Source organism: Dendrobates tinctorius, unplaced genomic scaffold (assembly GCF_039654945.1).
Source record: "Dendrobates tinctorius isolate UK_male_01 unplaced genomic scaffold, ASM3965494v1 ptg000011l, whole genome shotgun sequence".
Taxonomy (NCBI): domain Eukaryota; kingdom Metazoa; phylum Chordata; class Amphibia; order Anura; family Dendrobatidae; genus Dendrobates; species Dendrobates tinctorius.
Genome location: NW_027361679.1, coordinates 111,578,515 through 111,592,199, shown reverse-complemented (window position 1 = coordinate 111,592,199; position 13,685 = coordinate 111,578,515). Strand labels below are relative to the sequence as shown.

At 47.3% G+C, this 13,685-nt stretch overlaps 1 protein-coding gene across 1 annotated transcript in view; it reads right to left on the bottom strand.

The window, feature by feature from the left end:
• REX1BD (required for excision 1-B domain containing) overlaps nt 1-7,138 on the bottom strand; it is a 36,164-nt gene extending 29,026 nt beyond the window's left edge. Inside the window, exon 1 of the mRNA XM_073546210.1 lies at nt 6,996-7,138. Coding sequence (XP_073402311.1) covers nt 6,996-6,998 — 3 coding nt within the window. The 5' untranslated portion in view covers nt 6,999-7,138. The remainder of the gene's footprint in view (nt 1-6,995) is intronic.
• Between the last annotated feature and the right edge of the window lie 6,547 nt (nt 7,139-13,685).

Below are 13,685 nucleotides of genomic sequence, written 5' to 3'. Positions count from 1 at the left end.
GCTCGCAGAATAAAGCAATTCAAAAATAATCATTTTTTATATAAAATTGTTTTTATTGTATAGAAGTCCCAAAACATAAAAAATGACATAAATTAGGTATCGCTGTAATGGTACTGACCCGAATAATAAAATCGCCTTATCAATTTTACCACATGCGGAACGGTGTAAACGCACCCCCCCCCCCAAAATAAATTAATGAAACGCTGGTTTTTGTTCATTCTGCGTCCCAAACATCGTAATAAAAAGCGATCAAAAAATGTCATGTGCCCCAAAAAGGTACCAATAAAAACGTCAACTCGTCCCGCAAAAAATAAGACCTCACATGACTCTGTGGGCCAAAATATGGAAAAATTGTATGATGTGGTTATGCAAAAACTATTTCTTGCAATAAAAAGCGTCTTTTAGCGTGTGACAGCTGCCAAACATAAAAACCCGCTAAAAATAGTGAATCAAACCCCCCGTTATCACCCCCTTAGTTAGGGAAAAATAATAAAATAAAAAAAAGTATTTATTTGCATTTTCCCATTAGGGTTAGGGCAAGGGTTAGGTCTGGAGTTAGAATTGGGGGGTTTCCACTGTTCAGGCACATCAGGTGCTCTCCAAATGCAACATGGCGTCTGATCTCAATTCCAGCCAATTCTGCGTTGAAAAAGTCAAACGGTGCTCCTTCTCTTCCGAGCTCTGCCATGCGCCAAAACAGTGGTTTACCCCCCATATGGGGTATCAGCGTACTCAGGACAAATTGCACAATAACTTTTGGTGTCCAATTTCTTCTGCTACCCTTTGGAAAATAAAAAGTTGGGGGCAAAAATATAATTTTTGTGGAAAAAAAAAATGATTTTTTTTTATTTTATGGCTCTACATTATAAATTTCTGAGAAGCACTTGGGGGTTCAAATTTCTCACCACACATCTAGATACCGTTTTTTTTCGGACCATAAGACGCACTTTTTTCCCCAAAAATTTTTTTGGGAAAGTGGGGGGGGTGCGTTTTATGGTTGAAATATACTAACCTCCGGAGGCTGGTGCGGGTGCCGCGGGGCTCTGTAGTGCGGTGGTGGGAGCGGGCTGTGCTCCGGTGCAGGGGTATCGGCTCTTTGTGCTCCGTTGCAGGGGCGGCGGCTCCGCTGGCATTTCCTCCAATCCCGGAGGCCCCCTGCACATTCCTTGCTGGCCGCCACCATGTTGCGACGGGAAGATGGCCGCCGATCCGGGGACGGCGTATGCGCAGGTTCAGATCTCGTCCTGAGATCTCGGGGGACGAGATTCAAATCTCGGCAACGAGATCTCGTCCCCCGAGATCTCGTGACGAGATCTGAACCTGCGCATGCGCCGTCCCCGAACCGGCGGCCATCTTCCCGGTGTCCATGTTCCCGGAGGCCACCGCAACATGGCGGCGGCCAGCAAGGAATGTGCGGGGGGGCCTCCGGGCTTGGAGGAAATGCCGGCGGAGCCGCCGCCCCTGCACCGGAGCACAGAGAGCCGCTACCCTCACCCCACAGAGCCCACCTGCTCCAGCACAGCACAGCTCAGCAGCCCCAGCCCAGCACAGCTGCCCCAGCACCAGCACAGCTGCCCCAGCACCAGCACAGCTGCCCCAGCACCAGCCGCCCCAGCCCCAGCACAGCCGCCCCAGCACAGCTGCCCCAGCCCCAGCACAGCTGCCCCAGCACAGCTGCCACAGCCCAGCTGCTCCAGCACAACCAACCTGCCCCAGCACAGAGCCGCCACCGCACGAACCTGGACCACTGAATGACCCCTGTGACCACTCCTCCACCTGTGCCGGATCCCTTCCCAGGTAAGCTGAATTCGGACTGTAAGACGGACCCCCATTTGACACATTATTGTTTTTTTCCCTATTTTCCTTCTGAAAATTGGGGTGCGTCTTATGGTCCGGTGTGTCTTATAGTCCGAAAACATTCCAAAATGGGGTCACTTGTGAGGGGTTTCCACTGTTCAGGCACACAGGGGCTCTCCAAATGCGACATGGCGTCCGATCTCAATTCCAGCCAATATTGCGTTGAAAAAGTAAAACGGCACTCCTTCCCTTCGTTGCTCTGCCATGCACCCAAACAGTGGTTCCCCCCACATATGGGGTATCAGCATACTCAGGACAAGTTGCACAATAACTTTTGGGGTCCAATTTCTCCTGTTACCCTTGGGAAAATAAAAAAAATTGGACCTGGAATAATTTTGTGAAAAATTTTATTTTTTTTGTTTTTTTAAATATTCAAAAAATTCCTGTGAAGCATCTGAAGGGTTAATAAACTTCTTGAATGTGGTTTTGACCACCTTGAGGGGTGCAGTTTTTAGAATTGTGTCACTTTTGGGTATTCTCTATCATATAGGCCCCTCAAAGTGACTTCAAATGTGATGTGGTCCCTAAAAAATGGTGTTGCAAAAATGATAAATCGCTGATTAACTTTTAACCCTTATAACTTCCTAACAACAAAAAATTTTGGTTCCAAAATTGTGCTGATGTAAAGTAAACATGTGGGAAATGTTATTTATTAAGTTTTTTGTGTGCCATATCTCTGTGATTTAAGAGCATAAAAATTCAAAGTTTAAAAATTGCCAAATTTCCATTTTTTTACAAATAAACACAAGTCATATCAAAGAAATTTTACCACTAACATGAAGTATGTCACGAGAAAACATTGTCAGAATCACAAGGATCCCTGGAACCGTTCCAGAGTTATTACCTCATAAAGGGACAGTGGTCAGAATTGTAAAAATTGGCCCGGTCATTAACATGCAAACCACCCTTGGTGGTAAAGGGGTTAATAATATAGGAAAGCGGCCAATATGCCAAAAGGTTCCCAGGCTATTAATAACAGCTCACAGCTGTTTGCTTAGCCTTTACTTGAGTTTACAGGGGACCCCAAGAAAAAAAATGACGTAAGGTCCCCCTATTTCCCAGGAAATGCTAAACAGACAGCTGTGGGCTGATATTAATAGCCTGGGAAGGCGCCAGGGATATTGGCCCCCCTCCCAAGGCTAAGAACATCAGCCCTCAGCCGCCCCAGAAATGGCCCATCAATAATTATGGCACCTAGCATCACGGTGCTAGCAGTGACGGCATGAAGGTTACCGCAGTTCATAGGCTGGCTCACACTGAACTGAGCGTGAAAACAGCTGGCTGTGACCTGCGGTAACCTCTATGACGCTATCACTTGTCACTGAAGCTGCGCCCCAAGCTCAGCGTCTCCTGGATTCATAGCTGAGCAGTCGCATCATACCAGCACTCGGCCAAGCAATACTGATGTAGCAGAGCTGGAGTTGTTCGTGGGACAAACAGATTGTCATCAGAGGTGAGGAACATGGTGTTATATTATTTTATTTTTTACAGTAATAAATGCTAAAAAGAGTGGAGTGTGTTTATTTAAAAACAAAGGTGTCTGTGTCTTTCAATTCTCTGTCTTTAGTCTGTGTATTTTTTATAATATGACTACGGGGTTAGTAATAGGGGCATCGTATAGACGCCTCTCCAATACTAACCTCTGGGCTTGATGTCAGCAGCCATAAAGCTGCTGACATCAACAACAACCCCATTACTCCACTTGCCACCGCACCAGGGCAAGTGAGAAGAGTGAAGCCAAGCGCCATATTGGGCGCATCTTCTGGATGCCTCATTTCTGGGGCGGACGAGGGGATGCTCTTAACTTGGGAGGGGGCCAATAAACCTGTGTGCATGCTTAGCCTGCGACAGTAGTTTTCTTTACTTGTAAACTAAAAAAGAAGAAGAGGTGTAGGTTGTGGGATTCTAATGGAACTCCTCTATGACATCCAAATTTCAAGATTCCACCATAGATATTGCACATATTTTTGCAATCTATAGTCCTCATAATAATACATTGGGCATTATGTCCAATGTGATCATTTTAAATAGAACCTGTACACTGATCCACGTTGCTGCCAAATATGGGCAGCAAGAATCAGCGTCGCTCCATTATTGCAGCCAAGTATTTTTACTGTGAAACGACGTAGTGTTTCAGAGAAAACAAATGTTGAAGCTGCTTCTTCCTGCCCCGTCCTCCTTGAGTGACAGGTCTCCTCTCCCTATACACACATACACCTGCCTCTAGTACATGTCCTAGTCACACTGTCAGCGGCTACCGCGTCAGTGCATGTGCTGAGCAAAGTGTCATACGTGGCTGCCGTGACGGAGCTAGTCTCCGATTTATGCCGCCGGATATATTAATCGTCCTCTTGAGGAAAGCTGTAATAAATACACAAGCCGGAATTAGGCTTTTTTCTACTGCTGCCACTTAATACACCGCCAAAAAAAAACAAGCCCCACGTGGCTCCAGCAATGTCAAAATAAAAAAAAAAAAGTAATGGGTCTCAGAAAAGGCGATACAAATCAAGTTTTTGTTGTGCTTTTACTTTTTCTTTTAAATTAGCAATACAAAATATAAAAGGTGGCATGCCTGCAGTCACACTGGGAGAAGGAGGCTGGCAAGCCATACTATTCATGTAGTCAAATAATCGCTGCCATTCACAACTACATCATGTCTCAGGAGAATATAGCAGAAAAATGGCGATGGCAGGAAGAGGTTAAACAACGTATAGTGAGCGCGCAAGTGGAGTCTGTGCGGAGTGTGCGTGTGTGTGTGTGTGTGTGTGTGTGTGTGTGTGTGTGTGTGTGGAGTCTGTGCATTTAGTCTCTGTGTAGTGTGTGTATATAGAGTATGTAGTGTTTGTGTAGTATAGAGTGTGTATGTATGTAGTATAGTGTGCGTATGTGTATGTAGTGTGTGTGTAGTGTAGAGTGTGTATGTATGTAGTATAGTGTGTGTGTGTGTGTGCATGTAGTATAGTGTGTGTATGTAGTGTAGTGTGTGTATGTGTATGTAGTGTGTGTAGGTGTATGTATGTAGTATAGTGTGTGTGTAGTGTGTGTATGTAGTGTAGAGTGTGTATGTATGTAGTATAGTGTGTGTATGTATGTAGCATAGTGTGTATATGTGTATGTAGTATAGTGTGTGTATGTATGTAGTATAGTGTGTGTATGTGTGTAGAGTGTGTGTAGTGCAGTGTGTATGTATGTAGCATAGTGTGTATATGTGTATGTAGTATAGTGTGTGTATGTATGTAGTATAGTGTGTGTGTGTAGAGTGTGTGTAGTGCAGAGTGTGTATGTATGTAGCATAGTGTGTATATGTGTAGAGTGTGTGTAGTGCAGAGTGTGTATGTATGTAGCATAGTGTGTATATGTGTATGTAGTATAGTGTGTGTATGTAGTGTAGTGTGTGTAGGTGTATGTAGTGTAGAGTGTGTATGTATGTAGTATAGTGTGTGTGTAGTGTGTGTATGTAGTGTAGAGTGTGTATGTATGTAGTATAGTGTGTGTATGTATGTAGTATAGTGTGTGTATGTAGTACAGTGTGTGTATTTAGTTTAGTGTGTATTTAGTGTAGACTGTATGTATGTAGTATAGTGTGTGTATGTAGTGTGTATGTGTATGTAGTGTAGTGTGTATGTAGCGTAGTGTGTGTAGGTGTATGTAGCGTAGTGTGTAGTGTACAGTGTGTGTTTATGTAGCGTAGTGTACAGTGTGTGTGTATGTAGTGTAGAGTGTGTATGTATGTAGTATAGTGTGTGTATGTATGTAGTATGTAGTGTAGAGCGTGTATGTAGTGTAGTGTGTATGTATGTAGTGTAGAGTGTGTGTATGTAGTATAGTGTAGTGTGTAGTGTTGTGTGTACAGTGTGTGCATGTAGTGTGAGTGTATGTAGCGTAGTGTGTGTGTATGTAGTGTAGAGTGAGTGTGTGTATGTAGTATAGTGTTGTGTGTACAGTGTGTGTGTATGTAGTGTAGAGTGTGTGTATATAGTGTAGTGTGTGTATGTGTATGTAGTGTAGTGTACAGTGTGTGTATAGTGTAGTGTGTGTATGTAGTGTAGTGTTGTGTGTACAGTGTGAGTGTATGTAGCGTAGTGTGTGTGTATGTAGTGTAGAGTGAGTGTGTGTATGTAGTGTAGTGTTGTGTGTACAGTGTGTGTATAGTGTAGTGTGTGTATGTAGTGTAGTGTTGTGTACAGTGTGTGTATGTAGCGTAGTGTGTGTGTAGGTGTATGTAGCGTAGTGTGTGTATGTAGTGTAGTGTTGTGTGTACAGTGTGTGTATAGTGTAGTGTGTGTATGTAGTGTAGTGTTGTGTGTACAGTGTGTGTATGTAGCGTAGTGTGTGTGTAGGTGTATGTAGCGTAGTGTGTGTATGTAGTGTAGAGTGTGTGTATGTAGTGTAGTGTTGTGTGTACAGTGTGTGTATGTAGTGTAGAGTGTGTGTGTAGTGTACAGTGTGTGTGTGTGTGTATGTAGCGTAGTGTGTGTAGGTGTATGCAGTGTAGTGTGTATGTGTGTACTGTACAGTGTGTGTGTGTATGTAGTGTGTGTGTAGTGTACAGTGTGTGTATGTAGCGTAGTGTGTGTAGGCGTATGCAGTGTAGTGTGTGTGTGTGTGTAGTGTACAGTGTGTGTGTGTGTGTGTATGTAGCGTAGTGTGTGTAGGTGTATGCAGTGTAGTGTGTATGTGTGTACTGTACAGTGTGTGTGTGTATGTAGTGTGTGTGTAGTGTACAGTGTGTGTATGTAGCGTAGTGTGTGTAGGCGTATGCAGTGTAGTGTGTGTGTGTGTAGTGTACAGTGTGTGTACCTGCTCAGTGATGTGCTGTCGGTGTCTTCCAGAGTATGACACAGCTAGGACATGACACTAGACATTACTGACCACTGGGGGGCACTATCCCACAGCACCACTGATCCGGAAGGGGCAGCAGCATCCCAACAGTGAGACAGCCAGCTACACTGGATACTCTCCCCTAATCTGCCGTGGCTGATACCAGGGAACTCTAGCTTGTGCGTGTTGCTTCAGTGCCCCCATAACACTCGGCTTCATCACTGTCCTCCACATCTAACCCACATGCAGACAGATTGCTGCCACTAAACCCAGTGGGGAGTAATGGGTACAGGCTGGCACTGCCCCTCATAGCTCACCATTGTACCACCCAGGCCACGGGCACGACCTTCTGCGCACGGTCATGAACATCAAAGACTGATCTCTTCCTCAAAGAATCAAGAAGAAAACTGTGCACATTGGTCTATGACCCAAGAGCGCCCTCTAGTACATGGAGGACTTACTGCAAGGCCAGAAATCGGAAAGAAGCTTTCTCTGTATGGCTGCTGTTAATCATACGGTCCTTGTCACAGCTCCTGGCAGGGGTGAGTCAGAGGCTGTGTGCCCACGTAGCGATTTTTAAGCGTTTTTGCCGCGATTTTCGGCGCGAAAACGTTTAAAAATCGTGCACAAAACGCCCCCATGCATTCCTATGGCATTCCGCACATGCTGTGCTAATGCTGCGCTTTTTTCCGCGGCGGAATCGCATCGCAGAAAAAATCGCAGCCTGCTCATTCTTTGTGCGGAATCGCAAAGAATTGCCGCGATCCCGCACCCATAGGAATGCATGAGAATCGCTTACTTCCCGCATGTGGCTATGCCCACCATGCAGAAAGTTAAGCGTCTCATGTGCGGTTGGTACCCACGGTGTGGAGGAGAGGAGACTGTCCTCCAGGCCCTGTGCACCATACCCCTGTAAAAAAAGAATAAAAAATAAAAAATCGGTGTATATTTACCTTCCGGCGTCCCGCGCTGCATTCCCGGCCTAAGCGTTCCCAGTAATGCCTTGCGGCAAGGCCCTGTAATGACGTAGTCTCACGTGACTCTAGCGGTCTCGCGAGATCGCTATAACAACGCGAGACTACCTCATCACAGGTCTCGCAAGGCATTACTGGGAACGCTGAGGCCGGGAATGCAGCGCGGGACGCCGGAAGGTAAATATACACCGATTTTTTATTTTTTTTTTAGCATTTTTAAATCCTATCTTTTACTATTGAGGCTGCATAGGCGGCCTCAATAGTAAAAACCTGCTCACACTTGTCAAACACTATGTTTGACGAGTGTGACCAACCTGTCAATCACTTTCCAAGCAATGCTTCAGATCGCTTGGAAAGTGCTTGAATATCGCACGCGAAAATCGCGATCATAATCGCGGTGAAATCGCGCGGAAAAAACCGCGCAATTTCTGGGAAGGAGTCCGGTTTTTAGTGAGCGTTTTAAAACGCTACTTGGGCACATAGCCTAAAGCCGGTGCCTGCGTTCAGGATTTAGCAGCACACATCTGTCTGCCAGTGCTAGCACCGTGCACTACTGCGGTGTGAGGCTCTGTGCACACGCTGCGGAACTCCCGCGGAAATTACCACGGGAATTCCAGAATTCCATTCCTGGGGAAAATCGCATTTTAAATTCCCGCGAATTTCCCACGGAAAAACTAGCAATTTGCAAGTGTAATTAGCTTGCAAAATGCTAGCGTTTTCCAAGCGATCTGTAGCATCACTTGGAGAACTGATTGACAGGTTGGTCACACTCGTCAAACATAGTGTTTGACGAGTGTGACCAACTTTTTAATATTGAGGCTGCCTATGCGGCCTCAATAGTAAAAAGATCTAATGTTAAAAATAATTAAAAAATAAAAAATCGGGTTATATTCACCTTCCGGCGTCCCGCGCAGCCTTACCGATGCTCCCACCAACTCCCGTTCCCAGTAATGCCTTGCGAGACTTTTGATGACGTAGCTGTAGCGGTCTCGCGAGACCGCTACGTCATCACAGGTCCTTGCCGCAAGGCATTACTGGGAACGGGAGTTGGTGGGAGCATCGGTAAGGCTGCGCGGGACGCCGGAAGGTGAATATAACCCGATTTTTTATTTTAATTCTATTTTTTACAGGGATATGGTACCCACAGCCTGGAGGACAGTCTCATCCGCACCGTGGGTACCATCCACAAATGTTCTGGTTACTTTTCGCATGGTGGGCACAGCCACATGCGGAAAATAAGCAGAACAATGCATTCCTGTGTGCGGGATCGCCGCGATTCCGCAAAATTAATGAGCATGCTGCTTATTTTTCCACGATGCGATTCCGCCGCGGGAAAATCCGCAGCATTAGCACAGCATTGCGGAATCCCATAGGAATGCATGGGATGCTGTTTTTGGCGTTTTTGCGGCAAAATCGCACGTTAAACCGCAGCAAAAACGCGAAAAAAACGCAACGTGTGAACGCAACCTAAGGCTATGTGCCCACGATCCGGATGTTGCAGTGCATGTTGACTGCGCCCAAAGCGCTGCCGTCCATTGAATGCAGGTGATTCCCCATGTGGTCACTGAACCGTGCGGATTCACCACATCCAATACATTCTATGAGTGAGATTTCGCTTGTGGAGACATAAGAGAAATTGACTTGCTGCAGTCTGGAAAGACTCGCCACACGTCCGTCTCCACGGGTGAGCCGCAGGCGTCGGTGCACGCATAGTGGGCGTTGGATTTCTTAAATCCTTTATGCTGTAACATCTGGACGCTGCGGGTTTGATGATGCATAAGTACGCAGCATCCATCATGCAGCAACTCCGGATTGTGGGCACGTACCCTAAGGTGGCCCGCTCGGGTCTTGTGTTTGAACCCCCCACAAAATGGGATTCGGGAGTATGCTCTGAGTATATTGAGTAGAATGGTGCGAACAGGGTCAGCTTGTTCTCCAACGTGCAGCATTTTCGGGCGTATATTCCTACTCGAGACAGATACCCAAATATAGTTTTATGAGAGTCTGAATTAGGGTCTTACCTGTCACATGTAACCTATAAGTATATTTATATATTCCTGCAGCTCAGAACATTCTCTATATGCAGGTTACCTGTGGCAATCACAATCCCAATCCTAACTCTTTCCATGAGTGTAATTCTTGCAGCACACGTGAGGCAAACGTGTGCCGCATCAGTACCACACGGACCAGCACCAGGGAAGCAGCAGTACAGTTAGCTGTTCCCTGGCACCGGCTGCTGAAGACAGCTCTAAACATTCTCCCCTGCTCTGCCGATGATATACGTGAGCAGGGGATAATGATGAGAGTTGTATTCAACTAACAACAAAAACAGCAGGCGACAGCTGATGGGACTACTACTCCCATCAGCCTACACCTGCTGGCATGGGGTCCAGACCCATTTTTACAACCAGCCTTACTAAAACAGACAGCTGGGGCTGGTATTCTCAGGCTGGTAAGGGGCCAGAGGCGTATCCAGGGGGCAGTTGGGGCATGCAGGGAGGCGCAGTTGGGCCGCCTAATGCAGCGGTCCGCAATGTCTCCCCTGGCGGCTGCATTCTGCCGCCCCCCGGCCTGGGAGTCGGCTATTCTATGTAGGCTGTCAAGCTGACAGCAGGCACTGAGAAGCTGCCGAGAGCGAGCTCTCAGGGAGCAATTGTACTGGCGTCTGCACAGACGCCAGTACAATTGAAGCTCTGACCACCGGGTCAGAACGACGCCATCAGTGTGTTCATGTCATGTGATCACGCTGCTGACGTCACTTGCCGGCACCCAGAGCACTGGTGGTAAGTGTGCTCCACTCTGGAGCTGAAGAAACCACCAAAGATTAAGGGGTATACATAAAATGTGGGAGAGTTTGGAGTGGGGGGGGCACATTATGTGTGGGGGAATTTAAAGTGGGGATGGGGGTTATTTAATGTGTGGGGGTATTTAAAGTGGGGATGGGGGGCACTTTTTGTGTGGGGGGATTTAGAGTGGGGATGGGGGATTATTTAATGTGTGGAGGCATTTGGAGTGGGGTGGGGGGTTATTTAAAGTGTGGGGCATTTGGAGTGGTGATGGGGTTATTTAATGTGTGGGGCATTTGGAGTGGGGATGGGGGGTTATTTAATGTGTGTGTCATTTGGAGTGGGGATGGGGGTTACTTAGTGTGTGGGATTTGGAGTGGGGATGGGGGTTATTTAATGTGTGTGACATTTAGGATGGGGGGTTATTTAATGTGTGGGGGGATTTGGAGTGGGGATGGGGGTTAATTAATGTGTGGGGGCATTTGGAGAGGGGATGGGGGTTATTTAATGTGTGGGGGGGATTTGGAGTGGGGATGGGGGTACTTAATGTGTGGGGGAATTGGCATGGGGATGGGGGGTTATTTATTGTGTGGGGGGATTTAGAGTGGGCTTGGGGGGTTATTCAATGTGTGTGGGGAATTGGCATGGGGATGGGGGATACTTAATGTGTGGGGGGATTTGGAGTGGGGATGGGGGTTATTTAATGTGTGTGGGGATTTGTCATGGGGATGGGGGATTTAATGTGTGTGGGAGGATTTGAGGACACAAAATGAAGAGTATGTATGTATGAGGAATCAGTATGGGGGGTGAGGGTGATGGGATGTGTGCAGACACAGTATGGGGAGTTAGGGGTATGTGTGAGCAGACAGTATAGAGAGTGAGGGGGTAAATATATGAGGAGACAGTATGGTGAACAGGGGGGATGTGAGAGGAGAGAGTATGAGGAGGGAGGGGAATAGTGTGAGGTGACAGTATATTGCAGATATTTTTATTTAGGAGCATTATAATGACACTTCTATCTTTAAGGCTGAGTTCACACGTTGCATTTTTTTGCGTTTCCGCAGCGGTTTTGCCGCGAAAATGCGAAAAATAAGCATCCCATGCATTCCTATGGGATTCTGCAATGCTGTGCTCATGCTGCGGTTTTTTACCGCGGCGGAATCGCTTCGCGGTAAAAACCGCAGCATGCTCATTAATTTTGCGGAATCGCGGCGATCCCGCACCCATAGGAATGCATTGTTCCGCTTACTTTCCGCATGTGGCTGTGCCCACCATGCGAAAAGTAAGCAGAACAATTGCGGATGGTACCCACGGTCCAGAGGAGAGGAGACTGTCCTCCGGGCTTTGGGTACCATATCCCTGCAAAAAATAGAATTTAAAATAAAAAATATTGTTATTCTCAACTACCGACGTCCCGCGCAGCCTTCCCGCCTCTCTCCACGCTCTCGTTCCCAGTAATCCTTTGCGAAAATACCCGCGATGGCGTCCGTTCTCACGGGATCGCGAAGTCTCGCGGTCATTCGCGCGACGTCATCGCGAATAACCGCGAGACGTCGCGATCCCGCCAGAACTTACGTCATCGCGGGCATTTTCGCAAAGGATTACTGGGAACGGCTGCGCGGGACGTCAGAAGGTAAGAATAACACCATTTTTTATTTTTTTTTACATTTTATCTTTTACTACTGATGCTGCATAGGCGGCCTCAGTAGTAAAAAGTTGGTCACACTTGTCAAACACTGTGTTTGACGAGTGTGACCAACCTGTCAATCAGTTCTCCAAGCGATGCTACAGATCGCTTGGAAAACGCTAGCATTTTGCAAGCTAATTACGCGGGAAAATCGCGGGAATTTAAAATGCGATTTTCCCGCGGAATGGAATTCCGGAATTCACGCGGTAATTTCCGCGAGAGTTCCGGTACGTGTGAACTTAGCCTTAGGGAATTGTGTGGAGATTTGCTGCAGAAGACTGGAGAAGATGGCAGTCTGAAGAGACGAGGTGTGGATAAGAAAACTCATCATGGGGTCAGGACAAGAAGAAGAAGAAAAGAAGCAGAACGACTCCAGAGACAGCGTCATCTATAAGGTACCTGAATGTAAATATTATTTGTGAAACTGACTTACTCCCATGTTTTTATTTGTTAGGAACATTAAAAGGGTTGTCCAGGTTTGTGCTGAGTCAGCAGTCATTCCTTCTGAATTCTCACTGAATTGTTAGGCATTGGGCTCCCGCAGCTGCACAGCAGGAATCCAGAGCCTTGCATCCAGCGGTCTCCCATTCTCCACTGACTGCTCAGGAGCCTGCACAGCAATCTCAGCATCCCAGACACTCTGCTCAGACCAGCTCTTTAGGACTGGTTGTTGCTGCTACCTCTGGGTCAGCAATAGCAGCACAGGCTGTCCTGCAGCAAGCCACTCCAGAGGCGAAGTCCTCTCGTCACGCTACTGGGCATGCTCACGAGACGATCTCCCATTGGAGATCGGGAGTCACATGCTCAGGTCCTTCTCCTGATCTGATTGGTCCATCTCAGAGATCTGGAAGGTCCCGGAGGCGCACGGCTATAAAAGGTCTGCATGGCCGCTTGGCCATGCGCTAGTATAGACTCTAATTGCTACTGTGTGAATGGTGATGGATGTATGGACTGCGAATGACTCATTAAGATTCCCCTCCATGTGATATTACGAGTGCGTTTAGGGATCTAGTTTTAGAGTCAGCACCAGTCAGTGGCAAGTTACTGGCCACACGGCACATTCTTCACAGTGCTAACGTTCGACAGTGCGCCCCTCTTGGGCACTGTCGCATTGCGGCTGGGTCAGTCGCCGCGCTGCTGTAGCAGCACTAGTTGGCATCCGCGGTAGCGACGCCGCACGCACGGTAGGTCTAGACGGACATCGCCCTGAGTCTTGGACTTAGTCCTGTAACCACATACCGTGCGTGCACTTCACTGATTCCTGGCTCAGCATTTATGTTCATCCCTTAGGCGACTCTGTGAATCAACAGAGTACACCCAGCGCACATTGGGTGACGTATAACCCGCGTGTGCTATACCGCCATATAGCGCGTCTGCCATTGTCTAGCAGCGGTTTTAACACCTACTGCACGGTGGACCCCGGGCGGCGAACGCACTTTCTATTATTTAATGTTTAGTGCGTTCCGCCGTCGTTAACATTATACTAGCGCCAGGGTCTAGCTAGTAATGGCGGACCTGCAGCAGCTTCAGCAGTACATTCGGCAGCTTGAGAGCAGGTTG